The 26,018-nt window shown below is 42.7% G+C and overlaps 1 protein-coding gene across 2 annotated transcripts in view; it reads right to left on the bottom strand.

The window, feature by feature from the left end:
- Nucleotides 1–26,018, bottom strand: part of SGPL1 (sphingosine-1-phosphate lyase 1) — a 66,899-nt gene that overhangs the window by 18,988 nt on the left and 21,893 nt on the right. The window contains exons 1-5 of one of the 2 annotated variants that reach the window (XM_061635256.1): nt 24,430–24,471; nt 20,156–24,333; nt 17,339–17,486; nt 11,234–11,313; nt 4,555–4,683 (exon numbers count right to left, since the gene is read on the bottom strand). In XM_061635256.1, coding sequence (XP_061491240.1) covers nt 4,555–4,683; nt 11,234–11,313; nt 17,339–17,474 — 345 coding nt within the window. In that variant the 5' untranslated portion in view covers nt 17,475–17,486; nt 20,156–24,333; nt 24,430–24,471. Of the gene's footprint in view, nt 1–4,554; nt 4,684–11,233; nt 11,314–17,338; nt 17,487–20,155; nt 24,334–24,429; nt 24,475–26,018 lie in introns of those variants that run through there. The other variant, XM_061635255.1, reaches the window with a different exon arrangement.

Genomic DNA, 26,018 nt, shown 5'->3' with positions numbered 1-26,018 from the left:
CTTTATACCAAACCAGAGGTGGGGGTGGGGAGAGAAGAGTTTTGCTCCCAGTACAGATTAGTTAGTCTATATCAGGTTATTAAAGCTCAGGAACAGCTTAGCAAAAAAACTGGCCTTATTCATTTTTTATCCCACATTGTTCCTTGCTGAAATTATTCTGAATTTTGTCTGCTTGAGAAGATTCTTAGCTGGGAACAGCTGGTGGCTTTTATGGTGTGCATTTCTGAAGTCTGCACAAGACAGAGAGGGCGTGTGAAAGAGAAAGAGGAGAGTAAGTTGGTTCTGGGAGAAGAGATGGTGGATATTTTCTCTGTAAACTGGAAGCAAACTAGAAGTGGCAAGTTATAATGAAAGACAGCAGCCAGAAAGCAAGCCGCCATGTTTCACAATGCACAACAAGCAGAGACACTGACCAGTATAGTAAATATGGCATAAGATTTCTTGGCCATGCAATAATAATATTGTGATGGTTCTCAAGCCGGGACATTTAATGTATTTGTTTGGCTAACAAGCTAAAGACGTTTCTTCAGTAGGTAATAATAGATGCTTGGCTCAATGGCTTTTGACAACTGGTGGATACCAGCTAGATTCTTTTCCATGCACATGGCAAGACAACACAGATTTGCAAGATTAGTTTCAGGAAATTAATTTCAAGGGATTGGGATCATCGTGCAGTTCTGTTCTTTAAACTCTTGTGCCGACACCCTCTTAAGATCATCCCATGCTAAAATTTGTGGCGTGCCTTATCTCTTTAGATGGAGAGAATCAGGAGCAAGTGCAGCTCTGAGTGTAAGCTGTTTTGGTGGAACTGATGTAGGTTTCGCACATCCCAAGGAGGGATATTAGTCAAAGGTTGTTATGTAAACTTGCTGTAAAATGAAACTATGTGGGCTTTAAACGTTTCTGAAGCGTCCACAGAGGAAGTGGCAAGCAGGTTGCACCACATACATCAAAAGGAGGATCTGAGTTAATTGCATTCTAGCTCCAATATTATATTTTCATGCATCAGGCATAGTTATTAAGCCTCAGAATACACCTATACCATGCCCAACTATTGAGAGGCACTGCCTTGAAACTAATTAATTCTATATTGTGAAAAACTAAAGCAACTCATTCCAAAAAAGAAAATAAAAAGGTAGCTCTACCTCCATGTATCATTGGTCTACTTTTATCTAAACAAAACAAGAGGACACTCAGAATTTCAAATGGATGTTTTAGCTGCAAGAAATGTACAGCAAGAATAAAGTAGGAGGAAGACATATTGATAGGGATGGAAATGTTCAATTCACAAATACTGTAACCATTTAAAAAATAATTGTAATGGTGCGTAAGCCTTCGCCGCACCCCCCACTCCCTGTACAAAAGGATCCAGGCTGCCATTCTACATTGCCAAAAGTCAAACAGAATAACTCAGCATTGTTGAACTCAGCAAGTAAAGGCTGCACATATTCAGTTAAATTTTAAGTTTGTGCAAAATGGAATTGTCGCTCTGAAGAGCTAATGAGACAGTGGTTAAGAGAATGAGCTGTGATGTGATGTGCCCAGCAGGTTGCCTCACCACTGCCCCTCCCAAAAAATATGAAATATAGAGATGAGACTGGTCTGCCTTATAGAATATATGTGAAGTACTTTAAACTTTGAGGGGAAATATTAATTGCTAACTACCAACAAAGATGTGGCTATTCAGATCACTGGAGAAGTTATCTTACGCCACAAAGACAGACTGCTCAAAGCACAGCCTGTCACATTTTCTACTCAAAGTCTGTTAACCTCTAGCCATACCTCCAAGTCCTTTTAACTGTTATTCACTAATAGGCAAAAAACTTTGCAGTTTAAGAATGTACCTATAGCCTACAGATATTTCTATCAAACTTTAAAAAGCAGGGAAATTGGGCAGCTATAGTGAATGCACCAGGGGAGCAGGAGACCTGACCTCCTCTCTGAGATATTGGACTGCCCTACAAATTTGTCAAAATACAAACACAATTTGGCTTGGTCTTTCACAGTCCAATCCACTTCCTGTGTAGCTTGGAAGAATTTGGTAACATGTGCCTCTGAGCATATGGCGAGTGGTGGCAACACCTGCAATCAGCCCAAATAATAGAAACAAAACATATGCTGCGCTGATCTTGTTTTAGCAAGGAGGAAGCAACATTATTAAGACAGTTGACAGTTCAGATAGTCTCTTTAAAGGGAGGGGAGAGGGGAGCAGAAGGAGGGGGAGGGGCAAAGTTGTGCTGGAGCAACAGAAGCTGGCGGAAAGTTCCACCGCATCCAACTCCTATTCAGGAGCCTCTGGACTGGTTGAATGCCAGCTTAGCCGGGAGCCGTGCACAGGGACCAGAAAGTAAAAGCCTGCTCTCCCAAATACCCCTACTGGGCAGTAAACCTTCTCCATTGACTTCTACTGCAATTATTTTCTTAGACCAACCTTTTTCCTGGTGTAACCTTTGCCTGGATTGGGACCTGCATGAGTGCTCTGAACACAAGTTGGATGCGGCCTAAGTCCCCTCACCTCAGCCCCTCCCCTGACACACTCCCAACACACCCCTTTTTTGGGCCTTACACAGGCTTACGCCAGCTCCACTTGTGCTGGTTTTGGCTGAGCTGGGTTGGCCCAGCTGAGCTCCGGGCTTACACTGGTGTAGCCCGGTTGAGCCAGGGCCCAGCTGGCTCAGCTAGAGATCCATCACATTCAACTCCTCTCAACCTGGCATAAATGCAAGTTGGACTGCGCTCTAAGTCTGTAGCACAGATAAACATCTAGTGCTCTACTCTCAGGATGCTGATTTACTGGAACACAGTGGAAGCTAAACAATTTATAGGAGGAGGATTTTAAAAAAATTCTTGGTAATTTTTCTGATATAAGAGGAGCTATTGAAGTTTTACTTTATTTGGACAGAGTTAGCAGACTAGCATCTCCTGTATAATTAATGATAAGGTGTGCTGAAATCAAAAATCTAACTCAGCAACATTACATCTTGCAAGTTTATGTACTCTAAGCCTACAAAAATTTGAACAATGTCAAGAAACTGGCAATTTTACCCTAGATAATAGTTTGGAGAATATAAACTTTGGAAGATTAACAGAGATTTCTCTCTCTCTTTCTCTTGGTACAAGCTTATCAATATAGTCCATTTAAAGAGTATTACAGACCAGTCGCCAAAAGATTGGCTAGTTAGTTCAAGGCAATAGACGATATTCATTCCCTCCTCCCCATCACCCTCCTGGCATATGCAAGACCCACTTTATCCCAGCTTTGAAAGCCAGGGTTTCCAGATCCTGGCCCAGATACAATGCTTCTTGCATATAACAGATTGCCATGATGCATGAATCTTCCTGTTGGAGAATGAAGCACTGCATCACTGGGGTCAAAAACTGAGCTAACTGTGACACAGAGTTAAAATTAATAGGCATGCCTAATTCTTTATTAGGTTTAAGTCCCTCTTCCCACATCTTGCTGATCCCAAACTGTTCAAGCAACAGGCGCTGTCCAAAGTAAATATCCACTCTCCTTGTTGGTAACAGCATACAGAAGATGTTGCACTGTGGGTTGCTGAAATACCAACAACAATTCTATGAAGTCCTCCAGGAGCCCAACACACTTATCACATAACACAAAGAGAAAAAACACCATTCCATTTTATTTTTGTCACATTTTTTTTAAAAAAAACTGGACAACCACTGTTCTTTATGTTTGTTTATTTAGAAATGGCAGGCAGGGATTATAAGGCTGCATTTGCAAGCAACGCCATTGAATACACAGTTCTACAATCAGCTCTATTTAAGCTAACTAGTTAAGCAGCTTGAAGATTAATACATTTACCTGTGTAACTACTGTCACTAAGCCACCTGTGTGTCTTGTTGGTAATTTCTTAATTACCTTTGGTGGGAGGTTGTATAAAAAGGAGTTCACTGTGCAACAAGTTTGCCAGCACAGCTGTAACTGGCAGGGTAGTTTTTCCCCACATTAGCCAATGGCAGACACCCCTGCAGCCCAAGTACACGGCACACCCATTAACTCAGACAGCCCTCGTGTATACTTGTGCTTAGGAACTTCATGCCTATTGACATAAAGCAGGAACTCCCACTATATTGTTTTACACGCCTACTGAAAACTTTGTTGTTTTGGCAAGCCTATCCAGACGTATAATTTAGTTATCTATATTTATTTTTAAAGTTTTACTGACTTAACTGTGTTTTGTAATGATGAAGGTTTTACTCCTATTTGTTTTTTAATGGTTTGGTGGCTTTTAACTGTTTTATCTACAACTATTTGTACACCACTTAGACTTCTCTTTCAGTAAGCAAGTTCTAAATCCCCTAAGTAATAATAAATCAAATAATAAATAATTCAAATTCAGTTGATCAAACCCACAGCAAATCCAGCTTGCTTTGGAAACAGGGCAAGACAGATGTGCAAATTGTCTGTAATGGATCTTTAATATTTACACAACAAGTCATAATCGACTTGAAGGCACATAACAACAACAAACACTAAACAGCTAGGTAAAAATAAAAATCAACACTGGGAAAGCATGTTATGTTACTTACTGTTCCACAAGATTTTGGTCCACCATGAAAGAGCGTGCAGGCCATTCTCACTATCTCTGCTTCCATCTTCCTCAGACCTGGGAATACATCTGGGTGAAGTGGATTACTCCACACAAACTCCTCAAAAACCTTTAGAAAGAAGGTAAGCACAGCTGAGTTAGTTCCTGCAAAATAAAGCCCCAAAAGTATCAGTCCACACAGATTTTATATACAGAAGAAAGTCTACTCATTTCCTCTCCATCGAGTCAGACTGATTTTAGTGAAATCACATAAGGACATCCCAGAATTCTCTTCCACAAAGTCTGTCCCAGAATGCTTTACATGCCCTCACTGATTATATCATTCATACACTGAATGCTATTGCCAGAGAAGCCCTGTATAGGAGTTATGCCTCACGCAATGGTAACTCTGTGAGATGATAAATGGGGCTATGCTTGCCAGCCCCAGTCCCAGCCCCACCTTCCCTGCCAGTCCCAGCCCCACCTCCCCTGCCAGCCCCACGCCCTCTCTATCCACACTTTGGATGAAAGGTCTGAAGCAAGGCCCTTGATCTCTGTGTTGGAAACCTACACACACACAATGGACTTCCCACTTCAGACGTTCCCTTACTCAATGCGTGGAGTGTGGCAGGGTTAGGAAGGCCATTTGGCCTGGACCTCATACTCTAAGGGGTCTCAGATTTAAACATTCGTGAATCTTTTGGCATTTGATAAGTTTCAGAACTGGCTTCTATGCACATTGGATCAAAATGTGACACTCGCTCTCAGCTTAGAAGCCGAACCAAATAAGAAATGTGATTATGCCTCTTTTTGGTTAACAGATATAGATTTTTCTCAAATCAGAAGAGTTGAAACTGTTCATAAATAAGAATTTTAAAAAACCAGTTCTGATGGCACAAGATTAGACCGTGATGAACTCCATTCAGCTGATTTATAAGCAAACCATTACTAGTTGGTGGTGTTGGATCAAGTATGAGTTGAAAGATAGAGAACTGTTACATTTTAGTATCTCACGCTTTTAGAAGGGGGGTTATTTTGTTTTCATCTGACATCATTTTTTATTATGGATAGGGGCCTCCAAAGCTGGCAGTGGCCCAGGCCTCTCTGGACCCATGAGAGGACCTGCAGAGAAGTGGGGCAGTAAGCCCCGCTCTTCTCCTCACGCAATTTGAATCACTTGGAGCTAGGATGCCTGTATAGGGCTAAAGTGTCATTTCTTACATAGAATATTTTCTCTGACAGAAAGGGTACCAAAAAAAAGTACTGTTTGGGGTGGGGGGTCAAATTACCTACTGAAGACTTTCTATTGTCAGCAAGCCTTTTAATTGAAGATTTTACATCCCAGCCCGTTCTGGATTTTAAATTCTTCTTAGGTACATTTTTATTGTTAAATTGCTTTGGGATGTTTCACAGGAAGTGATCCATAAAATGAATGAACAGAAGAAAGATTCTTGTAAACTGACTGAGGCAGAAGCCGGTATCTTTCCAGGCCTCTCCTTCTTTCTCCCTAAATTCTCCTCTCCATAAAAGCAGCAGCAGCAGCTTAATTAAATTAATGGTTTGAAGGCTCAGCATGTGGTAACGAAACCGTACCTTACAATTATGAAGCTCAAGTAATAAAACACAAAATACATTTGCACTGACTCACAGTGCAGAAATTCAGGAGATGGGCAGCAGGGTGTTAAGACTGTTCCACATCCAACTGAAGAGTTAGTGACGTGTTCTAAGCACACACCTACGTCTGCATTTTGTTTAGTGCATGTTCCTTCTCCCTTCAGAATAGTATACCTCATGAAACAAGTACAATGAGTTCTTCAGAATTATATATGTTACAAGCTAATGTGAAAAGGAAAGCAAAAACCTCCAAGTCTATCAAGAAGTTGCTGCATGCATCTGCATATAACATCTAGTTCAGTCTTGAGCCTTAATGCAATTACCATGTATGCTTATATCATCAGGATCCATCTGTCACAATTACACCCTCTGCCATTTCCTATTTTAGACCCCCCACAGCAGTTCAAGTTATATAATTCTAGATTATATAGGGATGTTAGTATGTTTGCTTTTAGCTATCCTACATATTTGGGGTCATAACTGATCTTGAAGAAAGATAAATGTATATAAAGGGTTTCCCTTCACCTTTGCCACTTTATACTCCATGTATATTCCTACAGAAAAAGGAGTCAATTGTTTTCTGGCATTTCATCCCCCATCCCACCCCTTTTTTGTTTGCTTCTTTTTTAAAACATCAGGTTTTCACTCAAAAGGCACACAAAAGGTCAGTTTTGACCCCAATTAAAGTCAACTGGGGGAGTAGTCTATGCCCAGATTGGAAGGTCTGAATGATCTCAATAACACAATAGGATACACAACAGGATGCTGGACTATATGGACCACTGGCCTGATCTTGCAGGCTCTTCTTATGTTCTTAAGAGACAATTTACATTGATGTAACAGTTGAGATATGTCGGTGTTAATCATTCAGCATTGCTATTTCATTCATTACTATACGAGATTCTGAGAAACGAAATGAACAAAATAGCAATCAGCAATTTAGAACTCATAGGAATTAACCTGGTGGCCATTACAGACCCTGGATACCATCCCTATGCGTTATTGATTTATTTATTCATTTGATTTCTTGCTCGCCCTTCACCATAACGTCCCACAGTAGGTTACAACGATGTAAAGACACCATACTAAAATCAATTAAGACAATTTACAATCAGAAGAATAGGGTATAGGGAATAGGAATAAAAAATCTCTCTTAGGTGTCAAAAGCAAGGGAAAAGAGATGCATTGTCAACATATGAGGAGACCTATATAATAAAGGAGTCAGATTCACTTCTGTAGGGAGGGAATTCCATAGCTTAGAGGCTACCACAAAGAAAGCCCTTTCCTGGGCTGCCATGCCCCAAACTTCTGAGGGAAGTGGAACTACCAAGATGGCCTCCTCTGCTGATCTTAACACCCAAGATGGTCTGGAGGGAAGGAACCCATCTTTCAGATATTTGGGGCCTAAGTCCGCCCTGGCTCCTACTGGGAAGAAGGGCAGGATATAAATTTAATTTAATCTCTAATTTACCATTCTTGGGCAAGGTGATTGAGAGGGTGGTGGCTGCGCAGTTACAGACACACTTGGAGGAAACGGATTATTTAGATCCATACCAATCGGGTTTTAGGACTGGTCATGGAACGGAAACAGCCTTGGTCGCTCTGGTAGATGATATGAGGGCATTGGATAGGGGTGAATACACCTTCCTTGTCCTCCTGGACCTCTCAGCGGCCTTTGATACCGTTGACCACGGTATCCTTTTAAATCACCTAGAGGGATTACGAATAGGAGGCACTGTCTTGCAGTGGTTCCGTTCCTATCTCTCGGATAGGCAGCAACGGGTGGCATTGGGAGATGAGGTTTCAGACCCTTGGCCTCTTCACTGTGGAGTGTCACAGGGTTCTATCCTCTCTCCCATGCTATTCAACATCTATGTGAAACCGCTGGGAGCAATCATCAGGAGTTTTGGGTTGCAGTGCCATCAGTACGCAGATGACACTCAGCTCTATCTCTCCTTTAAATCCTCACCGGAGTTGGCTGTGAACACCATGTCCAAGTGCCTGAAATCTGTAAGTGGATGGATGGGAGAGAATAGGCTGAGGCTGAACCCCGACAAGACTGAGGTATCACTTGTGGGAGATAAAAGGAAATTAGGAATTACTGACCTGATGCTTGATGGGGTAAGTTTACCCCTGAAGGACCAGGTCCGCAGTCTTGGGGTCATACTTGACTCCCAGCTGTCCATGGAGGCTCAGATTACAGCAGTGAGTCGGGCAGCTTGGTATCAATTACATCTGATACGGAGACTGCGTCCCTATCTTCCTGTTCACCTGCTCCCTCAGGTGATACATGCCCTGGTCTCCTCTCGCTTAGACTACTGCAATGCGCTCCACGTGGGGTTACCCTTGAAAACGGTCCGGAAATTACAGATGGTACAGAATGCGGCGGCACGCTTGATTACGCATAGCCGTTGCTGGGATCATATCACCCCAGTATTATTAGATCTTCACTGGCTACCAGTTGTCTACCGGGCCCAATTCAAGGTGTTGGTGTTGACCTTTAAAACCCTATATGGTTTCGGCCCAGTATATCTGAAGGAACGCCTCCAGAATAACCGATTGTGCCGCCTGATGAGATCAGCCTCGCAAGACCTTCTCTCGGTCCCACCGGTGAGAACAGCTAGGCTGGTACGGACCAGAGAGAGGGCATTCTCTGTTGTGGCCCCCACCCTCTGGAACTCTCTCCCTTTCGATCTCAGACATGCTCCCTCCCTGTCCAGCTATCGCCGAGCCTTGAAGACCTGGCTGTTCAGGCAGGCCTACAAGATTGGGACAGATTAATTTTATGTTATAACTGAATTAACGGATGGTTTTTTAGCTTAAAATTTGATTATGTTGATATGTATATGTATTGCTTTTATTCTTGTTGTTCGTCGCCTAGAGTGTCCCTAACCCGGACAGATAGGCGGCTGAAAAATAAATTTTTTTATTATTATTATTATTTTATTATTATTAATAAATAATAATGTCATGGCACCCCTGTACTATTAACACACCTTAATACAATAGCATGTTGTTTTAACATTCAACTGAAACAACCATCCAATACTTCACTTTTTCAAAATAAGTAAGGACTTAAGCAGGGGTCTATTTAACATTAACCTCAGAATAGTAAAGAATCTCTAACAGAGAGTGAAACAACAAAAGGTCGTGGGTGCTTGCATATTTCATGAGAAAACACAGAACGGTAGTTTGCAGAGTACAGGGACTTTTAACGGAACATGGAATATCCTTTACAAGCACAGTGGGTATTCTTGCAAGTAAAATTTAGCTACCAAAAGAATGTATGAAAATGTAAAAAATGGTGCAGAGTGTCACTGCAGATGAAGGTAGAAAAAAGGTCTGAAAAACAGGAGTAAACCTTTTATGTATTGCCCATTACATTAATAATTATAAAATGTTTTCTACTCAAAGGAAAGGTGGAGGGAGGATGTTTTGAAGCTCTTCCAACCTAAACAGCCAAACATACCACTGTAGTGTTTAGGATTATACTAAGAAGAGGAACAAGAAGAGTTTTGTCTTTTCCAGCTGCCATAGATTGAGATCCAGTGGAGTATTTTGGTTACAATGGAGCTAGATTGGAGCAATCTGGGTTCAAATCCCCATGAGTCATGAAGTTCACTGGGTGGTATCTGTCAGCCCAACCTTACCCTCACAGGGTTGCTGTGAACGTAAAATAGGACACACACACCTTGTACGCCCTCCTGACTTTCTTGGAGGAAGGGCAGGATGATGATAGATTTAGCTCATAAACTAAATGGGAAGCAGAAGCCATACGTGAGCCTCCTAATAATGGAACAGTTAAGCCAGGATTTTGACCAAATTATGCACTTTGGGTTAAAAGCATCAAACTTCCCATGGACATGTGGCAATAATGCTTAGACATTTCCTGATATAAATCCACCCTCACATCTACTCCTGTTTTGGAAAAAAAAAGTTTTAATTTTTACATTGTTTGCTTGTAAACAAATATTGACTGTGTCAAGAGAATGTCTCCACTAGTGATGGTACATCCCAAATGAATTAGAATGCAAATATAAAATGGATGCTTCTAAACAATAAACACAAAGCAAGGGGTGCATATTCATAATGTAATATGGCATCATTTTAAATAAATATACATAAAAGACGTTCAGGAGAAAATGTCATTAAGCAGTGCAAAAATGCTTAGCATGAATGAGCAAACATGCGGGCTCTTGGAGCTAAGATTTTGTCCACTGTGCTCCTTCCCTAGTCCTGTTGCTGTCACCCTACCAGGAGCTAAGCCATCATTTGGCTTAGCAGTACATCCAAACTTAGGCTTGTCTGAAGGAGACAAACCACAAGCAGTAAAACAAGGAAAAACCAAGAACACAGGCTATTGATAGGAGGGAATTGGTGTTCTTTACCAGGCTGGAGGCTGCAATGTGAAGGTAACAGTGGTCTCCACAGCCTGGGAGGATCATTGTAGGCTCCTTGACCACAAAGCAGATACAAAACTTAAAGACAGAATTTGAACTCTCCTGCTCCCCCCCCCATACATTGCTTATTGGGATCCATATCAAAAGCTATTTAGTGTGGACCAATAGATATATATATATATGTGCCAGGCTTCGTACTTTAAACCCCACAGTGCAAGGTTTCAGACTTAACCACTCCGCTATACATAAACTCAAGACCAGTGCAGAAATTTTGCTGCAGTGTACAGTTGAACGGCTTCTCATAACAATCTAATCAAATGTGATGCACAGAGCAAAATGCTTCACGTTATCAGCTTCAAATGCAGTAAATCCCCCCAAAGTCACAGTCAGTATAGCCATTCCTTTATAGCATGCTATTTGATTAACAAGAAATATTTTATCTTTTCCTCAACTTCTACAGCAATATCCTGCCAGTCGCCTGTTCTGGAAATCTATTTTACTTCTCAGTTGTTTCACCAAAGCCTTTTTCTTTCTCCAAATGTTTGCATTCATATGCTTGGTGTGTACCATCTTTCAGGAAAAAAAACTTGAGCCATTTAAAAAAAATACAAACATGCACTTAACAAACCTAAGTATAAACATATAGCTATTATCACACTGCATTACCTTCACAATCAGATCAGACAGTTTCCAATCCCCACTGTACACTGTCCCAGACACTCGGCCACCTTCCCAGTTTTCTTTACCTGAAAGCATGGAGACAAAAAAAAAAATGTCCAGCATGCCCATATTTAAGCCTGCTGAGTCTATCAAGCGGCTGCCTTGGTCTCATCTTCTTTTAACTCTTGCACGCTCTGTCTTCAGAGAGGTGAGGTGGCCGCAGGGTCTGACTTTTTTTGAGTAATATTTGTCTGTAATATATGAAGTATTTCATTGGGGATGTTGGGTTAGAATGGTAAGGTGTAGGAGCTGAAGAACAAGTGAGGGTAATTTCATAGTGAGAACTGAGGCCTTTTCCACTTGTGTGCTCATAGTCCTCTACCTTGTCATGTATAGCGATGCTGTAGCTTTTAACTTTGTCCCCATTTCTGCAGATAAACAGATAATGGCTGTAGTTCTTCATATTCTAAACTAGTTAGGGTCAAGCTAGATATGGTGGGACAGCTGTATATATACGTCTGCTCCATTCACCCAGGATGTGGGGATAGAGTGGGACGTGTATGTTTCTTTTCATATGAAAGCAAACATTCAGACAAAGCAAACAAAATTTGCCTCTCCCTTGATGCATTCTGTTCAAATTGTGTTTTCTTCTCAGCCTGTTTGCCTGAAGCAAAGGAGCACAAAGGAGGAGGTAAGATTTTGCTCCATTCACCCATGTACTCTAATTCATGTAACTCCTCCAACCCTCCCCATCATCACACACCATGTGTGGGAAGAAGCATGAAGGCATATGGCTGCTGTATCACATCTGGTTTGGTTTTTGCATACTCTGCTTTTGGATCTAACAGGATACCACAGGTTGCATGTTTGTGACATGTTTGTACGTAATGACTGCAATCCAGCAAAACACTGAATATTTCACACACCACAGCATTCCCAGCCTCTGTTGTGGAAAGTAGAATTACCTCATACTCACAAGACTTTGCCTTTTTGTCCCATGGTCCTTCTGGATGGTGATATATTTAGAACTTTATACAATACAAAAATTTCCCTTCAGGAGAAAAATGCTCAAAACCAAATTAAGCAGTTGGCATTATCTAATCTATTGCACATAATATGTGAATGTGTGTTTTAGGCTTGTCAGCTACTCAGATGTTGTGTTTGGCTTCATACCATGTGCTGTTCTTCTCCAGCAAGTCATTCCTTCCCATCAGAGGAACTAGGAACACATAGCTATTACTTTCCCAGATGATTAGCATTAAGATTTTGCACTGTTCTGCATCCTGATGATGCGGGAGGCAGCTTGAACTCTGCAAATGCAACTAGGTTGATCCCTGGATTACAAACCAGCATCTCTGACAAAAGGTCAAAGCCGCTTACTTTGCACAGCTAATCAAGGAGAGAGCTATTGAACCAGACACGCTTTAGGTGATATAACAATGGCTCTCATCAATGATGGATTTTGCTTTCAGCTATGTACTTAGCTGTGCAATCTCTGAAGAAATTCTTATAGTGCAGTCTGACTGGAGCAAAGGGGTTTTTTTTAGTCCAAACTCCAAGAGAAGGAAATTCTATGTGTTACATCATGATTGGTAAATCCATGCTGTTATAAGCTTTTTACTGGGTGGCTGAGCAATGTATTTCGATGGAACAAGGATGCCTAGCTTTGCATTATCCAGTGTGTAGTCTTTGCACTTGTATGCACAGGATGACCTATACTTCTGCACTAAAACGCCAAATGCTGCAGTCAATACTTGCTTTCTAAATTTTGCTGAATTTTCTTGGTTACAAAATGGTTTGAGCATATAGAGAATAATAATATATGGTAGAGTGCGTAGGGGTAAGACAGCGAGTAATACGTGCTCAGAATCCACATACATTAAAGGAGGACACCGTGCACAATAGACAAATACCTTGCCTACAATGTATATGGTTGCCCTCAATAGCTAATGCTCTAAATTTGCTAATCTACGGTCAGCAATCACTTAGCTGAATGGTTTAAGAAAGCAGTGTATTGGTTGGTTGGAGTTGCAAGCTTCTCAGGGTCACTGACCATTGGATAAGCTCTTGAGTGAAGCAAACAACGAGGTACAATATAGTGCAGGATGGATGATTGACTGCATACAATGACAAGTGTTGCCAATATCCACAAGACTGTTCAAGGGAAACAAAAACTTACTTCCTGTTCCTAAAGCCATATATATGGAAGAAAGTCTCCTTGATGTCAAGTGTGCTTAGTACGACAGCAGTGGCGGTGAACCTCTGGCCTGCCAGGCGGGCCCCAGTGAGCACTGCACAGCTCCCAATCATTATGTCATTTAAGATATTTATCACTACAACAACTTTAGGCAATTTGTAAACCTCAGCAACATTGTAACATAATTGCTGCAGCAGATTGATGCTGCATTCTGCCTGTTCCCAATGGCTGGTTCAAGGCACTATTTGAATTTGGCACCATTATCAGCTGTTAGGAATGGTGTGCAATGGAAACTGCCTTTGCAGCTCATTGGGACCTTTCTGAGTATCCCTCTGACAGGGGCACTACACTCCTAGATGCTTTTGGAAACTAGGAGCAAAACTGCAACTTTGTGTGTCTGCTCAGCCATATCTGTGATGCGGGCTGCATCCGTTTTGGGGATCAGACCTATGCTGTAATGGGAATGCCATTTGTCTGCATCTGTGTTGGAATTGCTTTTTTAAGGTGTTTTGTTTTAATATATTTTAAAGTCTGTTTTTAAAATGTTTTAGAGTGTTTTAAATGTTTTGTTTTACACCCTGGGCTCCTACTGGGAGAAAAGGTGGGATGGATGGATGGATGGGTGGATGGATGGACGCACTTTGGCAATCAACATGGACTGTTCACGCTGGCCACAGTTTGGACACAACACTTAAACCATGGTGTAGTACAGGGGTGGGAAACCTCTGCCCCACATGCCTAATTAGGACTGGCAGGGCTCCCCATTTGACCTGTGATTACATGTTGGTCAGGTAAAGACATGGCAAAGTGGGGTTTGCAGGCACCAACCATCAGCTGTGCTTGCAAAGCCCTGCCTCCTTCCAAGCACCAACAATCAGCTGATTGCCATTCCTTGTAAAACCCTTGCCTGACAGCATGCCTTTAAAGAAGCTTGCTGTAACTGCCACTCAGCTGACTGGCAGTTGCAGTGAGCTCCTTAGAAACTGTGCTGTCAGACAAGGTCTGTATAAGCACTGGCAATCAGGTGTGGTTTGAATACAATCTGTGCCTGAAAATGGAGAGGAAAAATGTCTGTTTGCAGGCATGGCTGGGATTCAAACGGGCATTTTCCCTCTCTGTTTTCAGGTGTATTTAAATCCAAACTGTGCCTGCAAACAGACTTCAAAAGGATCTTTGAAGGTGTGCTTTCAGCACCAGTGAGATTTGAAGTTGGCACCTGATGTCATAATGATGTCAGGGAATTGACAAGTGGGTGGCCCTGCCCACCTGTGAAAGTTGCCCCATTAGGAGGATGTAGGAAATAAAGGTCTGGCCTGCCAGGTGGATCCTATTCCCCACCCATGGTCTATTGGTGTATGTCCTAACCTAGCTTCTTCCCAGCTTGTGTGCTCTCCCCCTTCACCCTACTTGCTTTTTCTCCCATGTGACTGGAAGGCCTTCAGGAGCATTCATTCACACTTTTAGTTAGCCCCACTTGTAATTTAACAGAGAGTGTGGTGTAGTGCTCAGAGCAGCTTTTCCCAACCAGTGTGCCTCCAGATGTTGTTGGACCACAATTCCCATCTTTCCTGACAATTGGCAATGCTGGCTGAGGCTGATGGGAGTTGTGGTCCAACAACATCTGGAGGCACACTGGTTGGGAAAGGCTGGCTTAGAGTGTCGGATTAGAACCTGGGAGACCAACATTCAAATCCCTGGTCAGCCATGAAGCTCACTGGGTGACCCTGGGCCGCTCACTCTCTCAGCCTAACCTACCACACAGGTCTGTTGTGAGGATAAAATGGAGAGGGTGGATATTTATACACCGCCTGGACCTCTTTGGAGGAAAGGCAAGATAGAAATGTATAAATAAATCTCACCCAAACTGGGAATTGCCTGTTTCTAAACAAACCAACTTCAAGCCAAGGCTTAGGAAGCTAGTTTGCTGAAATTAACCATAGCTTGTGTTAAACAATACCTGGTTTAGACAAAACAAGTCGCAATTAACTAAAAGTAAAGATTCCAAACATCTTCTCCCAGCCATGTAGGAGGGGGAAAAGAAGTGTGCAAGTTATATCCTGCTTGGCAATGACAGGACAGCTTTCACTTTTGCCACTTTCCAAGTGCATCATAGTCTGTTACAATAAATTCAATAGAAGAAAATTTGCAGCATTAAATAGCCAGACCAAAAGGACAACAGATTAAGCTTTTACACATTCTAGAAAGGCATTTTCAAAGATGCTGCAAATTAAGGTAATGCAAAGCTCATTATCTTATCAGACAGATGCAAACATTAGATAGTCCTGATTTCCTAACGATAGTTAAATGCTTAACCATGGATGTAGCAAGTGGCAGTAATTCATGCTCCAAAACGGAGGGATGGTGGGAAGCAAATGTTTCTATAGCCCACTTCTGATTGCTTAATTATGAGTAAGCAACCAGCAGAGTCACATCACCACTGATGCCAACACTTGTGAAAACTATGTGGCATGGAGAAAATCATGAAAAAATAATAAGCTTTTACACCCAGAAGCCCTCCAAACAAATTTTAAATTGTAATTTTCACAATGTATCACTTAGGTGCTAAACTCACACCAAACTTTTCTAAAGCAACTTATGATTTCCTTGTACTTATGTAATTGATTACATTACTCCATTAATATAAGACAATGGCAGGACGTTCTATTTATTTTCTTCTCCTAGGTCAATGTTTTTCAAGTGGTGGGGTATGCTAACCAGGAGGGCGTATGAAGATCTCAGGGGACAATATAAGTAAAAGAAATTCAATTATTAAAATATAAAAGTATGAAATGTTATGTTCAGAGGGTGAGGAGATTGTACACAGCTTATTATGTGATTTGTATATCATCACATAAATCTGAATAAATATGTTTTTAAAAAATTATAAGCATTCAGGCCCAGCGTCAGTGGGCGGCCAGGCCAGGCACTGGCCAAGGGCCCCCTGTGGCCCAGAAGAGCCCTTGAGGAGCCCCTCAGGCTGGGAGGATGGAGCTCCCGCTCCATGATCTGCAGCAGCATCGGGTCACAGGGCCCCACAACCCGGTGCTGCTGCGGATTGTGGAGTGGGATCCACCCTCCCAGGAAACACCTCCCATGCAGCCAGCACAGGCTTAACTAAGCGCACCCAGTCCACCTACCTCCCATGTCGCCACATTAGTGTACTAGCACACGCATGCCTGCCATCACCCAAGATAGTGGCAGAGCATTCCTAAGGAGTTGACGCTCCAGCCCCATCTTGGGTGATGGCAGGTGTGTATGTGGAAAGTGCTAGAGCACTGACAGGGCAATGTGGGAAGTAGGTGGGATGGGCAGGCTTATCTAAGCCCTCATTGTCTGCATTGGGAGGGGGTGTTGGGGAGTGTGTTGCCATGGGCCCAGGGTAGTCTGGTGCCTAAGGGCCCAGTCATGCCAGGAGCTGGCCCTGTTTTTATTATTAAGCCCAATATTTTATTTATAATTAAAATTCATGATTTTTCAATCCTTTTGAAAATTCAAAAAAAAAAGTATTAGGTGCACCAGGTTTAAAGGGAGGGGCTGTGGGAATTTTATGTTATCTAAAAGGGGGCATAGGTTGAAAAAGGGTTAGAAATACTGACCTGGGTCTATCATCCTGTCTTTGGAACCAAGGCAGGAGGGGTCCCAGAGTGTTAAACATTTTATGAATTTAGTATGAAGGCTGTGTATTTGTAACATACAATCATTTGTTGCTACTTAGTATCATCACTGTCCCTGCATACTTAAAACCAACAGACAGACCAACAGACTGCCAAAACTATTTACATCTGCCAGTATACATTCAAAGCCATACCCAGTCTGCATCTGTATTAAGAATTGCTTTTAGATGTTTAATCATTTGTGTGCTTGCTGTCCTGGGCTCCTTTGGATACAAGTTTAATTAATAAGAATAAGAATACCCATAGAACTGTATTCTTTCATCTTCTTTAGCACTTCTGGTTGGCTCCACCCTTTTGCTGGCAGGGTTTTGATGTAACTCTTTGTCTCTTGCAAGAAGAATAGGTTGGCAGTCATATCGTCCAAAGTCTTTTTCATCTGTTTCTGTATCTATTAGAACAGAACAGCATATCATCAATATCATCATCATCTTCCCCAGTAGACCCTATGATCAGCAGATGAGGACTTGGTGGTGGTGCCATGGCCAAAGGCTGTCTGGTTGGCACTGATCCATGACAGAGGCTTTGCAGTGGTGGCTCCCCATTTGTGGAATGCCCTCCCCAGTGAGGTGCATCTGTCTCCAACATTATTGACTTTTAGGAAAAAATTGAAAATATTCCTGTTTACCAGGGATTTGATAGCTGAAGGATACTGTTCCTGCCAATCTGGAGATCACTGGATGGATGTTTTATCTGCAACTATTTGTAGTTTAAAACCTTTTAAGAAGGTTTTTATCTGCCAGTTTTTTAGAATGGTTTAACTATAACTATTCTTAGAATGTTTCCAATTGATTTTGGAATACTTTTGTTGTTGTTGTTGTTGTTTCTAAATTGTTTTGTTTGCTGCCCTGGGCTCCTTCAGGAGGAAAGGCGGGATATAAATTTAATAAATAATAACAACAATAACATTGAATGAAATGAAAAATAGGTTCACATGAACAATGTTTAAGGCTTGGAAGAAAAAGGTAATGGTTTTACTCCCTACAACATCTCCTCTAATACACTTGGCATACTACCCTATAGTTTTCAATAAAAATCATATGTATGATGTTAAGGGCTGGTGTACCAAGGGATTATATCATCTCCGTGATTTTTATCAGAATGGAATGCCCAATGGAGAAGATAAGCTAAACAATCAACTGCAGAAAATTCCATTCCCATGGTTATTATGGAAACAAATCATTTTTTTTACTAATCCGGAAATAAAAGAAGCTGTAACATGCAGATTTACCAGATTTGAAAAATGAATGTTAGCATATTCGGAGAGTTCAAAGGGCCTGACATCCAATACATATAAAAACTTGGTTGATTACATAGCAGGAGATACATCAGAATTCAAATTTGTAGTGGAAAAGGGAACTTGGAATTGAAATAGATAGGAAAGAGTGGTTGAGTGGCAATGGGATAAGCCACCACATTGTACAATAGCAGCCAAACACAGAGAATCATCTCTGCAAATCATATATCAGTGGTATCTGACACCTAGAAAAACAGCATTGATGAATCCAGGAACATCTTCAGTGTGCTGGGGGGCTGGAGGGGGTGTCAAAGAATCCGTACATATATACATATGTGGTAGGAATGTCAAAAAATTCACAGATTTTGGGCATCTGTGATTAAGAGATTGAACAGATAACTCAACAAAAAATCACACTGACACCACAATTCTGAATGAAGATCTTGATATTAAAAATAAGAAGTTGATAAGTTTTTTGTTAGTAGAAGCGAGGATTACTATTGTACGATTTTGGAAAGACCTTAAAGGAGCAAATATAGATTCTTAGTATAAAACAGTTTGGGATATAGCTCTAATCCAAAAACTAACAGATAATTTAAAGAGAGCAAAAGGACAAAGTAAAGGGACTAATTTCATTTCACTATGGTATGATTTTATCAATTATATAAATCTATATTAAATGGTCCAATAAATGGAAGGATTGGAACGATATTCAACAACTTTCCTCTTCCAACAAGCCTTTTAAGTTGAGACCTATCCCAGTCTGCATCTGTATTAGAATTGCTTTTAATATCTTTTAATATCTTTAACCCTTTTTTAAAAAGATTTTAAAACCATCTTTTAAATCAAGTGTTTTTTTAAAGTTTTTAACGTTGTTTGTTTTAATTGTATTTTAAGGTCTTTTTATGATGTTTTAAAGTGTTTTTAATATTTCTGTTTGCCGCCATGGGCTCCTGCTGGAAGGAAGAAAGGGTTATAAATAAAATAATAAATAAATAAAATAAACAATCTTGCAGGAAAGGAAAAGAAAGGGAACAGTATTAATGTATGGATTAAAATTGTGTTAATAATTCACTATGGATAATCAAAATGTAATCGTTACAAGCAATATGATTATGATCTACATAGTGTAACATTTTGGGTTTATTTTGTTGATTATGTTTATATTTTGTTTATTTTGAAAATAAAAAATGTAAAATTAAAAAAAAAATAACATTCTAATCATAAGGATCACTTAATTGCAGATTCCCTGCAAAAATAGCTCAAGCCTCAATATTGATACAGAAACCCTAATGCATTTAATAATTTTATAAGGTTTGAAACCTGGACTTTCATGTTTGGGGGGGGGGGTTCTTGTTGTTTCTTTGTTTTCTGTATACTGCAGTGCAACCATTTCAGTAATTTCCCTCAAGGAACAAATTCATAGCTGAAAAAACTGGCAAGCTTGTTTTAGTTCATGGAAACCTCCCATTTCCCCCCTGCTTAAAAGGGAAGGGGCAAGAGAGAAGGGATAGGAGGGAGGAGGATGGGAGTGCAAGTTTGATCATTTGCATGCTTTCCAAGTTCATTGGGACTTACTCTCATGCTTAGGACTGGTGAAACTGTCCTGGAAAAGGGGCAAGGAGGAGTAGGGGGAGGGAGGGAAGGAGACTGGGTGGGCAGGCACTGGGCAGAGGAAAGCCCCTTTCCTTTCTAGAAGGAAAACACTGTGAACAATATCATTCTTTTCCATAGCTTCCCCCATCTTACATTCTACAGCAGGCATATACAGTATACCACCCAAATTTAAACCACAGCTGTCACTGGCCACATCTACACTTTACCTTTATTTCACTTTAAACAGTCATGGCTTCCCCCAAATAATCCTGGGAAGTGTAGTCTGTGAAGGGTGCTGAGAGTTGCTATGTGACATCCTATTCCGCTCAGAGCTACAATCTCCAGAAGAGTGGCTGAATACTGTGGCGACCCAGGTGGGAAGAGGAGGCTTCGATGCACCAGACTGATGTTGAGGACTGGGAGGATGAGCAGGGGGAGGAGACAAGCAGCAGCAAAAGTTTTCAGAGTATGCAAATCCCAGTCATTGACACCTCGCCTCCCCCTGCTGAAGCGCAACCAGAACTGTTGGAGACGGCCCCTTTGGAGACTGTTCTGTTGGATACACCCCCAGCTCCTGCACCCACAGCTGAGGCGCCACCTGCTTCACCTGATATTTCCCAGTCGGGAGCCCCGCAGGTTCCCACGGTCGAGCAAGCTGACTGCCCACAATTCTCAGAGGAAGAAGCCAAGCGCCAGCCCCTTTGCCTTGTGCGTGCCAGCAGCAGCAAAGAGAAATTCGACTGACATTAAAGAGGAGCCAACAGATTCACACAAAAACCCAGACTTCTTAAGGGGGCGCAGAGGAGGGATTTCTTTGCTGAGTCAACATTGTAGTGCTGCAGAGTCATGCTTAGTCAGAGTTTGTCAGGGAAAAGTTCCCAGAAAGCATAATTAGGTTAATTTATTTATTTATTTATTATTTTATTTATATCGCACCCTTCCTCCCGGCAGGAGCCTGGGAGTATTGCTTTTGATTTTATTTATTTATTTATTTATTTATTTATTTATGAGATTTGTAAGATGCCCATCTGGCAGAGGTTAATCTGCTACTCTGGGCGACTTACAACCAAGCACAAGTACATTTCATATAAACATAATCAAAATCCTAAAAATTAGAAATTAAAAATTAAAAGCTTAAGCATTTAAACCCCCAAAGAACTGCAATCTGCCAGCCTAATCCCCTTCCCACGCCTGGGTAAAGAGCCAGGTCTTCAAGGTCCGCCGAAAGCATAGCTGTAATAAAAAGGGGAAAAAATCACAGCCGCATCTGAGTCTGGATCTCCCACCTTCGGACAGGTCAGTGTGACTCAGCCCCTTACTTCTCCACCCAATGATACCATGACTGAGATGGAAGCAAGCAACAAGCAAGGAAAAGGTCTCCAGGACGCATTCCAGAACGTGTTATCTGAGCTCCAACAGCTTTGTGCTGAGAACCAGACCTTGCATCAGCAAATGACCCAGCTCGCTACCCAGATGGCTAACCTGCAACCAGGGGCAGTGGCCGCCTTGCCCATTCCTGCACCTCGAGCCAAGTGTCCAGTGGGTTTTCCTCCTCATTTCAATGGGAATAAGGAGTTGTTCATGACATTCATAGCACAGTGCGAGTTGTATATCCGTGTCAGACAGTCGGACTTTCTTATGATGCCTTGAAAGTGGCTTTTGTCATCAGTTTTCTAGAGGGAGAGGCTGCCCAATGGGTGACTCTCCTGCTGCTTCGAAACAACCCCATGCTAAACCAGTTTGACAATTTCATAAGAGAGATGGCAGAGATCTTCAGAGACCCTCAGAGGAAAGCCACCATGTCACGTCGGATAGGGAAGCTGCAGCAAGGCAAGGACTCTGTAACCACTTATACCAATCCCTTTCGAATCTTGGCTCAGGAGTTGGACTGGAACGACTCAGCCCTGATGTATCGCTACCAAGCAGGTCTTAGTGGAGAGGTTCTGGACAAGCTGTCACCAGAGCCACCAAGCCCCTGAAAGTGGAATTATCGGGACACATGGAAAGGATGTCGTTTTACCTGGCAGCAGTGCCCCGCTTCCCTGTGGTGTTGGCATGACTTGGCTGGCTCAGCATGATCCTATCATCTCTTGGAAGGAGGCCACAGTGACATTTCAATCAGACTACTGTGAGCAGCACTGCCAGCCTGAGAATCCTGAACCTGTTGCATTGGTGGCTACCTCCATGCCAGTGGAGTTGCGGGTGCCTGAAAAGTATCAAGACTATAAAGACACGTTCAACAAAAAGGAAGCTGACCAGTTGCCCCCACACCACCCTTACTACTGTGCAATAGACTTGTTGCTGGGGGCAAGCATTCCTTCGAGGCACATCTATTCCCCGTCAGAGCCAGAGTGGGAGGCACTTCTTGGACACCAACTTACAGCAAGAGTTCATATGGCTATCCAAGTCCCCTGCCGATGCCCTGCTGCTGTTTGTCAAGAAAAAGAATGTCGAGTTACATCCTTGCCAGATTACAGGGAGCTGAACAAGATTACTGTACCCAACAGGGACCCCCTGTCTCTTATCAGCGAGATGTTAAGAGTGCTTACAGTCGGCTAAATTTTACACCAAGCTGGATTTACGCGGAGCTTACAATTTGGTCAGGATAAAGGAAGGGGATGAGTTGAAAACCACCTTCAAGACCTGCTATGGACACTTTGAGTACTTGGTCATGCCGTTGGGATTGTCAAATGCTCCAGCTGTCTTCCAAAATCTCATGAATGGCATCTTCAAGGACTACAGTAATTGGACCACTTCATGATTTTGCTAACTGCTACCGCCGCTTCATTGTAGCCTTCTCAAATTTCATTGCCCCTCTTACTGATTACCTAAAAGGTTCTGGACCACTTCACTGGTCTGAGACACTCGGCCTACCACGCAATTACATCACATCATAACCCTAGAAAAGATCATCACCACCAGTTGCCCTGACCCGCGGTTCCAGGACCTGCGCAGAGCCCAAGAACAAGACCCATATGCTCAGGAGCAGCTGTGGAAACTGGGGCAATCCCAGCAGGACTGTGTGCCAGGATTCTCCCATCACACTGGGTTGCTTCACCACTATGAGACTTTGCATGTGCCACCAGGAGAGCTAAGGTGCTCCGACAGTGTCATGATACCCCCACTGCTGGACATTTTGGTGTTTTTAAAATGTTACAGGCTGTCATGCAAGATTTTTGGTGGCCAAAGGTGAAACATGATGTAGAGAGGTATGTTCAATCCAGTCCCACATGCACAAGAGCAAAGCACCCCCTGGGAAGATCCGCACGGTTATTGGAGCCTCTCCCTATGCCCAAGGGACCCCGGCAAATGGTGACTTTGGACTTCATCACAGACTTGCCTGCTTCCCAGGGGAAGACGACTATTTCAGTGGTCGTGGATGCTTTTAGCAAAATGGTTCACTTCATCCCCTGTGCTGGGTTGCCAACCGCCTGAGAAACTGCCCAGCTGTTTGTAGAGCACATTTTTTGTCTCCATGGTCTCCCCACCAGTTTGATATCAGACTGGGGAGACCAATTTACAGTGTGTTTCTGGTGCGCTTTGTGGCAATTGCTTCCCAGTGAATTAAAGTTGTCATCTGCACATCACCCCCAGACAGATGGACAGACAGAAAGAGTGCAAGCTACTTTGGAACAATAACTCTACTGCTATGTAAACTATCAGCAAGACAACTGGGTGTCATTATTGCCCTGGCTGAGTTTCCCTATAATAACTCGGTGCACATGTCTACTCAGCAGACACTGTTCTTTGCCAACTTTGAATTCCACATTCATACTTTTGACACCCGCGGCTCTATCCCAGCTGTCCCAGCGGCAACAGAGTTCGTGCAAGAATTGCAGGCAATGCAGCAGTTACTACAGGAGCAACTTTCATGAGCGAAAGCCAACTACAAGCGGGTGGTGGATCAACATCACCAGCCTGGCCCAGAGATACAGGTTGGAGACAAGGTATGGCTTTCCGCACATTATTTGTTCACACGAGTTCCCAGCCATCAACTAGAGGCTCAAAGACTGGGACCCTTTGAAGTGGAGGTTCAGATCAGTCCAGTGGCATTTCTTCTACGTCTGCCTGCTTCTCTCAAGAAACATCCCGTCTTTCATCGCTCCTTGTTAATGCCAGAGAAACTGCTAGACCCCCACCGAGCGCCCGAGACCTCACTTCCCCCCGTTTTGGTCAATGGTCAGGAGTTTGAAGTGGAGCAAATCCTTGACTCTCATCGGCACCAGGGAAAGCTGCAATACCTGATCCATTGGACGGGGTTTGGTCCAGAGGAAAGATCTTGGGAGGCAGCAATCCAGGCTATGGTCTGAAGGCACATAAGGACAGCTCCCTGCCGAAGCTAAGCAGGGTCAGGTCTGGTCAGTTGCCTGGATGGGAGACCGCCTGGGAATCATATGTAAGCTGCCTTGGATTTCATGAAAAAAGAAAGGGGGGGTATAAATGTAATAAATAAATAAACATTCACATGCCAGATTTGGTTACAGAGTTTCATGGTGCTTACCCTGACAAGCCAAAGCCACTGGGGTGGGGGATGATGTAACTGTAACTTTAATAAAAAGAGAAAAAATCACAGCCATGTCTTAGTCTGGATCTCCCGACTTTAGGCAGGACACTTATAACCTATTCTCAGTGATCTGATTAGAAAGCTCCTTTCTCCTCTCTCAACTGTTGCTTTTTCCCTTCTATTTTCTCCCCATTTTTTATTTTCTCTCTCTATTTCTTGGCATCTTCTCACCCTTTTTTCCCTCGTTTATAAATTATAATTCTGATTAAACAGGTTGATTAACAACTGGTTTAGTCTGTTCCATAGAATCATAGAGTTGGAAGGGGCCTTGTAGGCCATCGAGTCCAACCCCCTGCTCACAGCAGGAAATCCACAGCTAGAGCATCTCCCGCAGATAGCTGTCCAGCCTCTGCTTGAAGACATACAGTGAAGGGGATCCCACCACCTCCCTAGGCAGTCGGTTCCATTGCCGAACCGCCCTTACTGTCAAGAAGTTCCTTCTAATATCCAATCTGAATCTACGCTCCTGCAACTTATTTATTTATTTATTTCAATTTATATACCGCCCTTAGCAGAATAGCTCTCAGGGCGGTGAACAAACAAGATAAAATACAATATATCATAATAAAAATCATAAAAACATATACAAACAAACAACAAAAAACACTACAAAAACACAATACGACAAAAATTAAAAATACGGATTAAAAGATTAAAATGGTTAAGAAAATTAAAATGCCTGGGAGCATAAAAAGGTCTTTACCTGGCGCCGAAAAGATAGAAGTGTAGGCGCCAGGCGTACCTCTTCGGGGAGGCTGTTCCACAACTCAGGGGCCACCACAGAAAAGGCCCTAGATCTAGTAACCACCCTCCGGGCTTCCCAATGGGTTGGTACCCGGAGGAGGGCCTTAGATTCTGAACGAAGTGAACGGGTAGGTTCGTATCAAGAGAGGCGTTCCACAAGGTATTGAGGTCCCACGCCGTGTAAGGCTTTATAGGTAAGAACCAGCACCTTGAATCTCGCCCGGAAGCAAATAGGAAGCCAGTGCAGACGCGCCAAGACAGGTGTTATATGCGAAGACCGACTGGTCCTCATCAGTAGTCTGGCAGCTGCGTTCTGCACCAGCTGAAGCTTCCGAATTGTCTTCAAGGGCAGCCCTACGTAGAGCGCATTACAGTAATCCAATCTTGAAGTTACCAGAGCGTGGACAACAGAGGCGAGGTCGTCCCTGTCCAGATAGGGGCGTAGTTGGGCTACCAGACGAAGATGGTAAAACGCATTCCGTGCCACCAAGGCCACTTGGGCCTCGAGAGACAGGGAAGAGTCGAGAAGAACCCCCAAACTACGTACCTGTTCCTTCAAGGGGAGTGTAACCCCATCCAGAACAGGGTTAACATCCACCATCTGAGCAGGGAAGGCATTCACCAACAATGTCTCGGTCTTGTCTGGATTGAGTCTCAGTTTATTAGCTCTCATCCAGTCCATTATCACAGTCAGGCAACGGTTCAGCACATCAACAGACTCACCTGAAGAAGATGAAAAGGAGAAATAGAGCTGCGTGTCATCAGCATACTGATGGCAACGC

This window comes from Rhineura floridana, chromosome 7 (assembly GCF_030035675.1).
Source record: "Rhineura floridana isolate rRhiFlo1 chromosome 7, rRhiFlo1.hap2, whole genome shotgun sequence".
NCBI lineage: Eukaryota > Metazoa > Chordata > Lepidosauria > Squamata > Rhineuridae > Rhineura > Rhineura floridana.
Note: the sequence above shows the minus strand (reverse complement) of the source record. Positions and strands in the feature narration are given on the sequence as shown.